Genomic DNA, 13,974 nt, shown 5'->3' on the forward strand with positions numbered 1-13,974 from the left:
ACATTTTCTGGGATGAACACCATTGGCTCCTCCAAGCTGTTCTCTATCTGCCTCTGGCTGAGGGAGGCCAGGGCGTGGTTGACCTGGCCAGACTTCTGCAATTTCCACAGTTGCTGCAGTAGCCACTTGTCTACAGCCGGCCCTGTGGCACAGGCTGTCGAGCCTCAGGTCCAATAGCCTCACTGACTCTCTCATCCAGTCGTATACAGTCTGGCTAGGTCCCCTTCTCAATATGGCCCAGTCGGACTGGCTGTCAGCTGAGGCTCTGGTTGCCCAGTTGGGCATGCATTCGGTCTGCTGCACCACCTCTCTCTTGGGGGACATGCGAGCCACCCTCCCAGCAGAGGCAGCAACTGCCATCGAGGATTACCTCTGAGCGCAGCAGGACATTCCTGCCGGAGATATCTCCAGAGCACCTTTTGCACCACTGCCCATTGTCCCAGCCATGGATAACGATCTGGGCGTTGATACAGGCCTGGCACCATGTTGACACTTCCCGTGTCTCCTGACAGTGATGCTGGGATTCATCTTGATGTGCTTCCCCAGATAGCCCTGTACACATAGGTGGTTTGTGTCTGCCACACTTGCATCTTTACCACTCGACCTGACATGACATGGAGGCAGCACCTAATGGCACCGGTGCTTAAGCTATCCATTAGCAAATAAACTGACTACCTCCGGTGATGGTTGCTGCATGGGATACTAGCCACTGGCATTCTCATCTGCCACATAGGCCCGACTGCATCAGCGGCCTGTCCCTTTTGCCCAGAAGAGGTAGAAGAGGATTTATTCTATGCCTTCCTCGGGTGCCCTTGGCTGCTGCCGCTCTTTGCTGCCTTTGGTACTTTGTTTGAGACGCTAGACTTGGACCTCTCAGAGAGCACCTATGTTTTCTTTCCCATACTGGGTGGCAGAGGTGGGTGTCATTTGCCTGGCCAACTTTCTGCTTGGTCAAGCTAAGATGGCTATCCTCAAGGGCCTCAGGAACTGGCTCATTGGGGCCAGCTCTGATGATGCCTTGAGACTTTCAGTTCTTGGTCCGGGCACGCCTGACACTGGAATTTGGACATGTGGTCCTCCAGCAGATGGTATCCACTTTCCAGGCACGTTGGGCTATTCAGGGGATGCTCTGCAGTGTTGAGGGCATCCATTTAGTCCTCACGCTGTGATACTGCTTGCCCCTTCCGGGGTACTGGCAGGAGTCTGAGTGGGCTGTTGTTGTACTATCCTTTACTAGCTGTTTTTGTCTTTTAGACTGTGAGGGCAGGGCTTGCGGGCCATAGCCCTAGACTCTGTCTGTTGTACCTGGGCCCCTGTGTGGGCAGTATTATTTTTTTTGTTAGATTGTTATCCCCTTTCCCCCTTAAACCTTTATAAAAAGTCTGTCTGTCTGTCATAATGGATAGTAACTGTTGAGAGAGTGCTAATACAAGGTGAAAATAGATCTTACAAGAGATAGCCCTGTGTATTTGTGTTCATTGCTAAATTATTTGTGCATCAATAACATGATCATCAAATACCAATTAACAGTAAATAACAAATATCTTCAAGTCAACATTTTAAAAAGACAAAACCAGTGAATTTAGGGGAAAATATCAGGTGAGCTAAGTTTCTAGCTGTTTTACATTATAAAGTAACTTTATACTGGGGATATTTAATTTGCTTTCTCTTGAAATATGAATGTTCTTGTATGTTAAACTTTTATATGATAATAAATCCTTTGGATGTTTTTTATCTTCCAGGAAATAGTGGACAAAGAAGGGCACAGTAAGGTGCTGAGTTTCACAATTCCATCCTTGTCCAAGCCTTCTGTGTATCATGAAGTGAGTGACAGTACAGTACTGAAAATTTATGTTTACTCAGAAAATTTAAATTTTCTTTTGTTTTGAGGCTAGTTCATTAAGATAGACATTGGAAAAATGAATATTTTTCATGAAGATATAATGAAAGTTTTGACTTTTTTCCCCCAAACACTTTATTTTTGTCAGCTAGTGTCTTCTGAGACTATTATAAACTTTAATAGCTTTAATTAAGCATAACCTGAGACATGACAATTGTACTGTTTACTAGCTTTCTCCCAATCTTGTGTAATAGAACAGTTACCCTAGAAGAGGAGACTTAAGCAGCCAAATAACCTTATTTATGTTCAAAATTATTAATAAACACTAAGGTCTCTGGATGCTAATTTAAAGATGCAATGGGATCTGATTCCCAATCTGAACAATTGCATCTCATTGCCATGCCATGTGTGCATGGCAGAATGCACAATTTTGGGATTGGGGACCAGATCCCAATCGCACCCTGCTTGCCAGTGCAGTGGCAGCCCAAGATCATGGTGGTCTGCCTTCATGGCAAGCTGAAAATTGGGTTTCCAGCATTCAGCTGATTGTTGGCTGGCTCTGGGACTGTACTGGGGCTTGACCTGGCCCCTAAGCAGACCCTGGAGCCTGCTGGGCTGATCGTCAACAGGATTAGGACTGGACCAAGACTTGAACCAGCTCCAATGCAATCCTGATCCAGCCAGTGATCAGCTGATTGTCATCTGGTAGAGACTGCGTTGGGGCTGGTTCAAGGCCTGGTGTGGTCCCAATCCTTCCAACAATCAGCTCATCGGGCAGGAACAACCAGGGCTGGTTGGAGATCCTGTGCAATCCTAACTCTGCCACATATTCAGTGTAAGGTGTGGTGGAAACCCAGTCATAAAAATACTTAATATTTTTGTGTAATATTTTGTGGCTGGTTTCCCATTTTTGTGGTGCCGTTCATTCCCTGGATACGTGGCTGGCTGGCTACTTAAGACCTGACATATTGTGTCTTGTCTGCTTTGTAATGAAACTAGGAGGACAAATGTCTTGAATATTTTATTTGGTTGTCTGTTTACTTTAGCCTTCCAGCATTGGTTCCATGGCTCTTACTGAGGGAGCTCTATCCCAACATGGTTTGTCCAGGGTTGTGTACAGTGGACCTCATCCTCAGAGAGAGATGTTAACAGCGCAAAATAGGTAACATTTTAGCAACACCTTGCTTGAAAATTCTATAAGTAATTTTGTTGTTCTACTATCTTTCATCCAATTGAGTATATAGTTGTGGGCAGTTATTCTAGTTGCTTGATATTTGTTACCAGTTTTTAGAACTTGCGTGATTAGTGGCCTTTGTGATAGACCCTACGGGGGGAGGTTGAGAGAGCTGAATCTCTTCAGCCTTCACAAGAGACGGCTGAGGGGAGATCTTGTGGCCTCTATAAATTTATTAGGGGAGGTCAACGGGGAATAGGGGATGCGCTGTTTATAAGGTGCCCCAGGGAGTGACCTAGGAATAACGGGTGTAAACTAGTTGAAAGTGGATTTAGGTTAGATATTAGGAAGACATTTTTCACAGTAAAGGTGGCCAGGATCTGGAATGGGTTTCCAAGAGAAGTGATGCTATCACCTAGGTTGGAGGTCTTCAAGAAGAGGCTAGATGGTCACCTGGCCAGGGTCATCTGACCTTGGTCCTCTTTCCTGCCAGGGGCAGGGGGTCGGACACGATGATCTATTGTGGTCCCTTCCAACTACAATCTATGTATATTCAAGTATTTTCAAGAGACACTTTTAATACATAATTTTAAGATAGATTGCAAATAGTTCTATTAGGAAGAGGCTGTGACTTGGCAATGTAAATACGTTAAGTGGCTGTGACTGTGACAATGAAATGTGTTACCAAGTCTGGTTTGTTTTTAGGTTGTTTTTTTGTTTTTGTTTTTTGTTTGGTTTTTTTTAGCAGCATACTCTCTTCCTGTTTATTAATAAAAGCTTATTTTATACACTACCTTTTTTAAAGGGAAAGTTCTAAACCGATAACTTTAATTCTTAGTTTTTTGATAATCTTGACTTTTTGTTTCCAGGTTTGAAGTCCTCACATTCCTCCTGTTGTGTTATAATGCTACCTTAAGCTACATGCCAGCAATCTCTCTCCAATCATTGTGTCAAATTTGCTCAAGGTAAATTTCATATGGGCTGAATGTACTTAAAAGGATGCAGTCAACTTTTAACCTAACACTTCAGTTTTAAACACTAGGTTCATAGGAGGATAAATGATCAGAGTTTATAGACTTTTTGAAAATATTTTATTTCTACTTTCTCTTTTTTTGAGGATATTTGTAGTAGGTCTTAATTTTATTGTGTCTTAACATTACTTTAAACGTGGTGGTGACTTATTTTTGAAGGCGATTTGTTCAAGTGGAAGAGAAGTATATAGCAGTGTAAACAATGCAATAAAAAAGATTTAACTCCCCAAATCCTGAAAAATTGTCTTTATGGAGAACAGAACAGCTTTCTGGGTTCTGGTTCTTAGTTACAGCAGTATCACTGTTACAGAGATTCAACCTTATCACATCAACAAAAAGGACAGTTGTTGCTGTCAAACTTTTTGACTTCTTTATTTCTGAGGAAATATGAGATTAGTAAGAGACTTTTATAGGTACCTAAAATAATCTTCTATTGAGAGAAGCTTGCAAGACATCTGGCTAGATACCAGTGGTTTGAGATCTGAGGTGGTGGTTCCTGAAGTCTGTAGTGGTTTGGGGCTGAGATTTGAAAAATGCCACTGGTTATCCTACTCCATTAAACTTTTGAAGTACATTTGAAGGTATTAGTAGTAATAATTTCTTCAGTAAACCAAAGTTCATTTCTGAGTGCGGTATGGAAGTGGTATCTGAGTAGGGTATGTCTTTTTCATATAAAACCTATAATTTTGAATGATCAAAATGGGACCTAAAGTGTCTTTTTACCTTCTCTTCCAAGCCCATGTCTCTATAATTACAGAATTAGAGACTTCCTGGTTGACATCAGTTTGGGGAAGCAGGGGAATGGAAGAAACGTGTGTAGGAGGACCAGTATCACTCAGTCTGTAGGTCTGTGACTGGATCTCACTGAACTAGTTTTAAATCTGTAGAACAGGTAGTGGGATTATTTTTGCTCTATTCTTAGGTGAATCAGTTTAACCAAGTTAGCTTGGACATTCTTAGTTTTAAATGGTTCTTTTGAAAATGAAAATAATAATAAAAAAGCATACTATTTGGCAAATTGACACGTACCCCTACAGTGCCGTTGTTACTGTTACATGGCCCACCTGCTGGGCTACAGAGGCCATTGGGGGGGGGGCAGCCAGATGTGGAGCACTGAGCCTGCAGCTGCCAGCCCTTTTGGTACTACTTTTGGAAGTACTAAACGACAGTGGAGTAACAGCCTGTACTGCACTGTGTGCACAGTTATTTTTAGCTGTTACGTCGCCATAACGATGCGCTATATGAGGGAGCATGTCGCTATGGTGATGTAGCTGCAGCATCGCAGTTTTTGTCTGTGGATGCCGTAGTGCATTGCTGTGGTGACATAGTGTCATATGTAGGTGCACCCAGTGTCAAACTGATACCTTGTGTTAAGAACAAAATGTATTAAAATCTTAAACCAATTTAAAATTAAATTAGTAATTATTAAGCTTCCAATGGATGCTGATGAAGTTTTACAGTCAAACTACTCATTTTGGCTACGAATCTGTTGGGTATAAACCAGATTTGAATAGTAGCATTTTCTTCAGGTGCAGAGAATATTTTCTTTCAGTTAATTCAGGTAGTTTAGTTCAATTATTAGCTCATTTGGAATGAGAATCCAATGGGGAGTTGTGCTTTTGAATCTCTGAATACAATGTAGTACAAGAAGATGCTTTCTACTTATCTAAGAACCTGAAAAATGTGGTGAATAAATGGCAACTGTATATAGACAAATAATTTTTACATCACCTACATGACTAATTACTCAAAAGTACCAAATTCATTGTTAAAAGCTACAGTTAGTTGTATATGAGCATGTTTTATGATTACCCAGGATCCGGGTTTTCCATTCCCATGGAAAAAGGAGAAAAAATACAGCTTTTTCCCTTTTAACTGAGAAAAACACAGATATTTCGTTGTAATGGAGAAACATGTGGATTTTGCACTTTTGCAAAGAGTTCTCTGCAAACTGGCAGAGTTCCAGCCTGCAAGGGGCTGGGGAGAGTGAGAGAAAGACGGTCAGCATGCCTGTGGGGGTGGGTTGACTCCCTGCCGCTGTGCACACTCCCAGGGGGTTGGGGAAGCATGTGCCCCACAGATATGTGCATGGGGTAGGGGTGAGGGTGGGCTGCGGGCTTAGGGCTCCCTGTCCTGTTGCCGTCCCTGCAAGGGCTCCACGGTGGGACCCAGTGCGGCAGGGCAGTGTGTGGCAGCGTGGGGAAGCTCCTTGCCACTGCAGGCCCCACATTGCTCTGGCAAAGTGTCCTCTGTCTGCCCAACAGTGGTGGGGGGTGGTGGCACAGAGTTGTGCCCCTCATTGCGACCAGGTGGGCTGGGGGTACGGGGCTTGCAGCAGCAAGGAGCTTCCCCTGCTCAGCCCAACTCTGCCCTGCCATGCTGGGTCCCACCTGCTGGGCTGCAGAGGGCGCGGGGGGGGCAGTAAGGGGGGGAGCTCCAAGTCTGCAACCACCAGCTTGCATTTGCCCCACCCCCCCTCCACCCTTCAAAGGCTCTGCTTTGACTGTGCCACTTGTGAGGAAGCGAGAGCTGGGTTCTGCACTTGGCTCTGTTGCAGGAGCCACCACCTCCCGTGGGTGGCAGTTAGGGCTCGGGTGCTGCCGCAGGGGGCTGCAGGCCTGGGTCCCTGGCCCTGTAGCCCTGGCAGCTGGGGTTCCCCTCTGGCAGGTTGGGGGTGCTGTGGGTGGGGAGTGAGGGGCCTGGACCTGTGTCCCAGTGAACTAAGGGGACAGGGAAAACTCTGATTTTCCATGATAAACCCAAAATCAAATACCACAATGTATAGGTGCTTAGAATTTATTTTATTATAGTGATTGAGGCACTGTTAGGCTTCCAAATTGCTTTAAAGTTGTAAATATATTGATAAAACATTTTTGTTCAATTGATACCCATATATATAGTGGAGTTTCATTTTAATAATGGATTTAGGGGTTTTAATCAGGGAATTTGTATGTTTTATCAGATAATTTGCATTTTTTAAACCGAGAAAACCAGGATTCCTGATGATTACCAATGAGAATCCCTTTTGTTTAGGAGAATAAATTAAAGCCAAACAAGCTAAATCAATCCACAGTTAGCCTTATTTAAGAATATAATTCAGTATTGATCTGGATAAATCTATAACTATTATGCTATTGTTAAATACTCCCTCCTTCTAACTGTACTTCATTACATACTAGATGTCCCAACTCATGATGCTTGTATGCACTTAACTCAGTAATGTGGCTGCTTGTCGGACAGAATCCATTATAAGCACAGGGAACTGTATGTATTTGAGGGTATGGGTGTACAAAGAAGTTCCTGGAAGGTAAGACAGGATGTGACTTTTTCCTCAGTAAAAGTGGAGCAAGATATACCTCTTGTTTACCAGAAGGTAAGATCGTACACATGGATGGGTATTTGTCACGAAGTAGCTGACATATTGGAGGCTCTTTTATTTCCCAGTAACTTGTAAACTTGAGCCTCCAAAATGTGTCAAGAAAGATGGATGAATGCCAGTCAAGCTTTTCTACAGTGCCTTGCTAAAATGTCTCAGTCCTTAGGTTTGACAGACTTCCTGAACAGGAAAGTGGTACATTCTCCTGTCTGATCTCCAGTGGAGAAATGGAGGATGGAAACAGTTTGTTTAACTATGACAATAGCCAATTTCTATAGACGCATTTCAGGCAGCTGTAGTGCTCAGGGGCCTGTCAGGATTTTAAGATCTTGTGCAGTGCAGTACAAATAAAATTGGGTGAGGTGCCTGCACTAAAGAACTTAAAATCTAATTTCAGTCCTATACTATACTTTTATGTCTATTAAAATAGGAGCCCTGAGAAGTGGTTTGCTCAGGTGCTTAGAGTTAAACCAACTGTTGGGTTTGGTTTCAAGAATGAATTTACCCCAGAGTCAGACTTGGCAAGGTCTTTTGGGTAGTCTACCTCCTAGGATTATTTGGGCATTTTTAACTTAATTCTTAGCTATTGCAGGGGTACAAAGCATTGATGGTCCCCTTGATCTCTCCTGCCCTCTTTTTGTGGCACATGATAGTTCTGGAAGCCTTTGACTTCTTTGTCTAAAGATCCTGTCTGTGAGGGGGTATTCTGTGGGAAGGGCCATAGTGCAGTGGTCAGCAACCTTTTAAGGCTGTGGACTGCATTGATCCAGTTTGAGTTAGAGGCAGGCATGTAGTAGGATCCAGCTGCTGCCACTGCTTTTTCTCACGGCAACACAGGAAAAGCGCCTGCTGATTCCTCTTTTTTCCCCTGTTGTGGCACATCCACAGGCCAGAACATAAAGCTTTAAGGGCAGGGGTCAGCAACCTACATCCATAGTGGATGTTTTTGTAGACCCTTTTGCAATTATTATTTTACACGTTTGCTTGTGGCTACAGGGGGATTAGGTAGGGTCCTAATATTTTATGTGACTGTATGATGTTCATTTGGATGTTTTTAAAGTTTCTAGACTGGTGTTTCTCAGGCTGGGGAACATATACTGTTGTAGTGAACATATAGCATGTATGCCCAAAAAAAACAGTTGGAAAAGGAAATTATAAATGGATCAGGGTCAGCTCTCATTCTCCTGGGAGTCAACCTCTACTGCTCCTATTTAATTGCAGTACGATACTGTAGCTCAGATGTTCTGAGATTTAAGGTTCAGACTACTGCTGCATGATTTAAATATTATTACAGTAATATTTAAATACCGGTTTTTTGTTCGTTTGTTTATTTATTTATTTATTTTGCAAAACTCTAGTTGGTCTAATAAAAGATATCACTTCTACCACGAGTTCTGATTTACAGTAGCACTGTATTTTTGCTCAGGTGTTCTCTGAAGACTTGATATTCTTTGGTTTTTGTTTGCTGTTGTTTTTTACTTGAGGGCTTCTCATATTCCTGTCTTGCAGACCTGGGAACTGGGACTTCCGGCTCTGCAGCTAGCTTGAGCTCAAGCTGGGTTCTCAGTTTCCAGGCTCCATCCTGTGCAGTGACTCTTCAGTCTTCCAGCACTGTGGCAGGGAAACTGAGAGCCCTTCCAGGCTCCTTGGTGCAAAGTCAAGCTGGGGTGCTCAGCTCTTCATTAAAGCTTTAACAAATAGACTAACATTATAGGATTTTGGGTGGATTTTAAATGAGATGGGTCTACTGCTTTGTTTACTGACTGCTTAAACTTTGTGCGGATATATAAACTGTGCGGTTAATAAATGCATAATGCATTTGGCCTGTCTTAGTCTCAGGACTCCTGCAGTTTGTGTGTATGCACTCCGAGTACATCTAAAGTTTGATATGATCTTCTAACCTGGGAAAAATGATAAGTTGCTTTACATGCATAAAGAACTGAAAAGCTTAATGTTTAAGTAGACAAAACAGGGTGTATGGTGAAAAGGAGACAGGGAAGTGATGTGCCCAGCAAATCAATAGCAGAACCAGAAAGAAGAAATCAAATTAGATTTTAAAATACTGTAACAGAACTATATTATTCCTTTAGATTCTGAAAGGAGGCTGCCTATTTGGAAAAATTGCAATATATATACAGTGAATCACTGCACATGATTGCCATCTTTGATCTCCAAGACCCATATAGATCTGATAGGATTTTGATTGAAAACAACTTCAAAATTAATTTTTTTTTCTATTGCTTCCATAAGTCTTTTGAATGTAGAGCTCATTCTTTTCTTTTTTTTTTTTCCACCCCAAAACTTCTCACTTCCCAAATATCTTTGTCCATATTAGTCAATTTTTTTCTTATGTAGAGCAACATATACGAATCTGCTTTTAGGAATCCTCATTTCAGTGACAAGTACCCTAGCAGTTGTATTCAAGTGTATATTTCATTAGGAAGCTCTTTTCCCATTAAAAATATATTTTTGCTATAATTCAGGTGTATTTTAATTGACAAACTCAAACTTTTGCTCTTCCATTCAGTTGTTTGTGACACAAACTTCTTCTGTTTAGTGTGAAAGATTTGTGCTCTGGCAGAAGAGGGCATTTTGAACACTTCCAAAATGGATAACAGTGATATAGCTCAGAGAAGAGCTATATCTATGTAGTTGCTGAGTGGATTAATTTTTTCCATGTCCTTTCTAGTTACGGCACTTACTAAACTCTTAGCTCTACCATATTATACAAAGCCTCACTTAATTGAAGTTGTACTAATAATAAATACGTGGTTTCTCTAGAATCTGCGTGTGTGGATATCCTCGCCAACAAGTGAGAAAATACAAAGGAATAAGTAACAGGATTCCAGTTTCTTCTGAATTCATGGTCCAAATGCTAACTGGGATTTATTATGCCTTGTAAGTTTATGCTAAACTTGTACTCTGTTTAGAAACATGATAGGTTAAGTTGCATGTGGCTATACCCTTTCAAATTTAATTTGATTGGCAGATTTAATCAAATGTTCTGGAATATATATTCTTTTCTTGATAGACATGCAAACTTTGTATACTGTTAGCTGTGATTTAGCATACCCAGGATGAGGAAAATACCACCTGGTAAACAGCTACTTGAAAATGGTACTTATGCTACATTTCTCTTGCATGTGTTAATTTTGAGTTGACAAAGATGTGTGTATAGTTTTAGAAAATTAATCTTGCATTTTTCTCATTTCCCATATTATTCCTTTTCTTAACATCAGTCCTATAAGGATCTGCTTCTGGTCATGGGTAACTTGCAACTATTTTTGGAATTATTGTATTAACTCCTACAAACTTGATAACATTTGACCAATATGAGAAATGTGGCAGAGTACTGTTGTACCTATTGTGCTAAAATGCCACAACTTTATTGGATATATACCTAAAACTAATTTGTTCAGGAGTACAAGTGGTTGAAAATAAGCACATTTATTTTCAGTCTGCGGTTTGTTAATTTTTTATAAAATTAAAAAGTCTATAAGAATTGTGCTTCACTGTACTACTTGTCTTTATAAATAGTAAGCTTAGGGACTCATCAGAACTGATTTCTGAGGGAAGTGTACTAAATGTTTGAAAACAATATAATCAATAGAAAACTATACCCTACGGGAGATAATCTAACTAGTTTGCAGTCTTTAGGAAAAATAAATTCATATGGGGTATGTGTGTGTTTGTTTGTTTTTTTGTTTTTTAGTTATAATGGAGAATGGGATCTGGCTCGTAAAGCTATGGATGATGTTTTGTATAGAGCCCAGCTGGAATTGTATCCAGAACCACTTCTGGTAAGTACCTGGCCTACCCCTCCCCTCAACTCCCCTGTAATATTTTTAATTCAGAGCTGTTACACTATAAGTCGTCCTGATTATGCTTATGATTTAGCACTACAATAGGGAATTATAAGCTTATAAAGCATCACTTACACTGCCTATGCTAAAGGTGTGTGGAAGCTTGTTCTTCGTGTGTGCATTTAACCATTATAAATAAAGTTTACAGCTTCAGAAGTTAGCACAAAAACACCCTGAAGAATATTTTTAGTTTCCATTTGAAAAGATGGCTACTTATTGTCACAACAGTTACTTAAGGCATTGTGATGCTACTTTTCAAATTTCACTGAATTTACATCACCTAAAGTAGGTATAATTGCAGCAGTTTTCTCTCTTCAGAACTTTGAACAATATAATCACATGAACTCAAATTGCACACAGTAGTTTTCCAAGAGTAGTAGAATACTTTAGGACCATTTACAATAAGTTACTTCTATTAGAATGCAAATCTTAATGTTAAGAACTTCACCCACATTCTTCCTCTCTAGGTTGCTAATGCAATAAAGGCTTCACTGCCTCAAGGTGCCATGAAATCTAGTAAAGAAGGTACTAGGTGCATTCAGGTTGAAATTACACCTACTTCATCTAGAATATCAAGAAATGCTGTGACTAGCATGTCTATCCGGGGGCATAGATGGAAAAGACATGGTAAGAAACACTGTTTGCCTTTAACTTTTAACTTGTATTAGGGATGCATTTATCATTTAAAATAGCCTTAATTTTTAAAGCAGCACAGGGAATTTAGGCACTACATATTTTTTGTTTAATTGCTATAAGAAAGAGTCTCTTAAATCACGGTTGTTTCTTTCTCTTAAGAGAAGTACTGACATTATTAATACAGGTCCAAGCGGATTTGCTGAAAACATAATTAGGTAGTGAATATTGTACACTTGGATGTCTGAATCATTATCCACTCTCTTTTGCTGGCTTGAATCTGGTTACCACCAGTTAACTATACCTATTTTTTCCTGACTCAATGGTTTTCAAACTGTTCCATGGAACCCTGGGGTTCTGCTATAGATCATCTTTGTAAATTGTGCCGAAGTGCCCCCCACAGCAGCTCCTTTAATGTTTTTCATTTCACCACTTGACCCCTTGTCCTTGATTGGCAGAGGCACCCCATGCCTGAGCCATTTGCCACTGATCGCTGTGGAGGTGAAAACCACAGCACATTTAAAACTGTGGTTTTTGCTTCCCCGGTGGTCAATGGCGAACGGCCCGGCTGGTGGGGCCCCCTGCCCCACCTTGGGCAGGGCAGCAAGCAGTGAAATGAAAAACATTAAAGGAGCTGCTGTGGTGGGCACTTCTAGTGTGATTTAAGGAGATCCTAGTCATCAGGGGTTTTGCAAAGAGATTGTAAGTAATGGCACAGCAGTCCAGGAGGCAGCGTGCTGCCATTGTTGGGCTGGGTCACCTGGCTCCACGGTGGGGGTAGGGGTTCCATGGCAGATGTGAAATGAAAGATTTCTATCTGTGACTTTAGGAAGTTTGAAAACCACTGTCATAACTGATGGATGAACATATTTGATGCAGTTCTGGGGAAATTTTACAATTCTCTTTCCAAGTGCTCATGTTTTAAACTGAAAAGTGGGATTGTACAAAACTCTTGAATCTGATAGACTGGTTACATACAAGCTCTTTATAGATGCAGCTGTTAAACATCTGTGAAGTTCCACGTGTGTCCAGTATAAAGTGGTTACACTTGCACTGACCTAAGTAATTTCCGGTAGATAAAGTATTTCTGCAGAATCTTAGGTAGATGAACCTTCTCCTGCTCTACCCTTAGTACATGTTATGATTGTATTAATTGCCATGGATAGAATGAAAGAAATAGTAAAAAAAAGTGCTCACTGACCTGAAGTAGTCTTCCAGAAAACTGGACACTTAATGAACGGCTGCAGAACCAGAAGCTTTAATCCACACTCCATCCTCTGCCTGCTCCATTCTGAGGAGGAAGAGAAAATGGATCAGAGATCAGAGTTGCCAGTCAGTTGCTATATTGATTGGATTGTCCTCACCTTGGGTCTGAATAGGGTTGAAGTTCACCAAGTTACATTTTTTAATTATAATTGGAATTTTCACTTGTATATGATGTGTTCAGTGTTGGTCTTACTAATAATTATGAGCTGTTTAACTAGCAATAAAATTATGACCATTAAAAAAACCTAAACAAACTGTAGGACTTGGATAAAAAAAATACCATGTCTCTCTTGCTGCTGACTTTTTTTTTTTAAATCTACAAAAGACTTGCTAATGGCTATAAGTAACTAGAGTAACATTGTAAATTTAAACTAATACCTATATTAAGGTCTCAATGAAAAATATAAAAAAATAGTGAAAGCATATTTGTCAAAAAGGGCTGTTTATAGTCAAAATATGTCCAGAGGAGAGACTAGCAGTTTGTTTGTTTTTTCCTTTGAGTCCCAATAGCCATTGCTCACTCAGTAGGACTGGCTTTGGTGTTAATTCAGATTTGGTGATGCAGCTGAATATAGACCAGAGGGCCTGGATCTGTTATTTCCTTCAAAAGGACTGAAGGCAAATTATTGTAGATTTAATGTGGTTTTCTGTCACTTTGGGTAATATAGAATAAATATATGGACTATAGGACCAATGTTGGGTCTTCATGCAGTTCTTATCTTTGCTGAAGTGTCAGCACCTTTAAAGATTTCAGTCTCTATGGAAATCATGCTTTGATATTACCTTCTTTC

General features: G+C 40.7%; 1 protein-coding gene across 8 annotated transcripts in view; it reads left to right on the forward strand.

Annotated features, from left to right (window-relative positions):
* Window positions 1-13,974, forward strand: part of HYCC1 (hyccin PI4KA lipid kinase complex subunit 1) — an 80,590-nt gene that overhangs the window by 49,925 nt on the left and 16,691 nt on the right. For all 8 annotated transcript variants that reach the window (XM_019498006.2, XM_059728928.1, XM_059728930.1 and 5 more), the window contains 6 exons: window positions 1,743-1,823; window positions 2,887-3,002; window positions 3,884-3,979; window positions 10,203-10,319; window positions 11,134-11,221; window positions 11,752-11,911. In XM_019498006.2, coding sequence (XP_019353551.1) covers window positions 1,743-1,823; window positions 2,887-3,002; window positions 3,884-3,979; window positions 10,203-10,319; window positions 11,134-11,221; window positions 11,752-11,911 — 658 coding nt within the window. The remainder of the gene's footprint in view (window positions 1-1,742; window positions 1,824-2,886; window positions 3,003-3,883; window positions 3,980-10,202; window positions 10,320-11,133; window positions 11,222-11,751; window positions 11,912-13,974) is intronic.

Source organism: Alligator mississippiensis, chromosome 5, assembly GCF_030867095.1.
Source record: "Alligator mississippiensis isolate rAllMis1 chromosome 5, rAllMis1, whole genome shotgun sequence".
NCBI lineage: Eukaryota > Metazoa > Chordata > Crocodylia > Alligatoridae > Alligator > Alligator mississippiensis.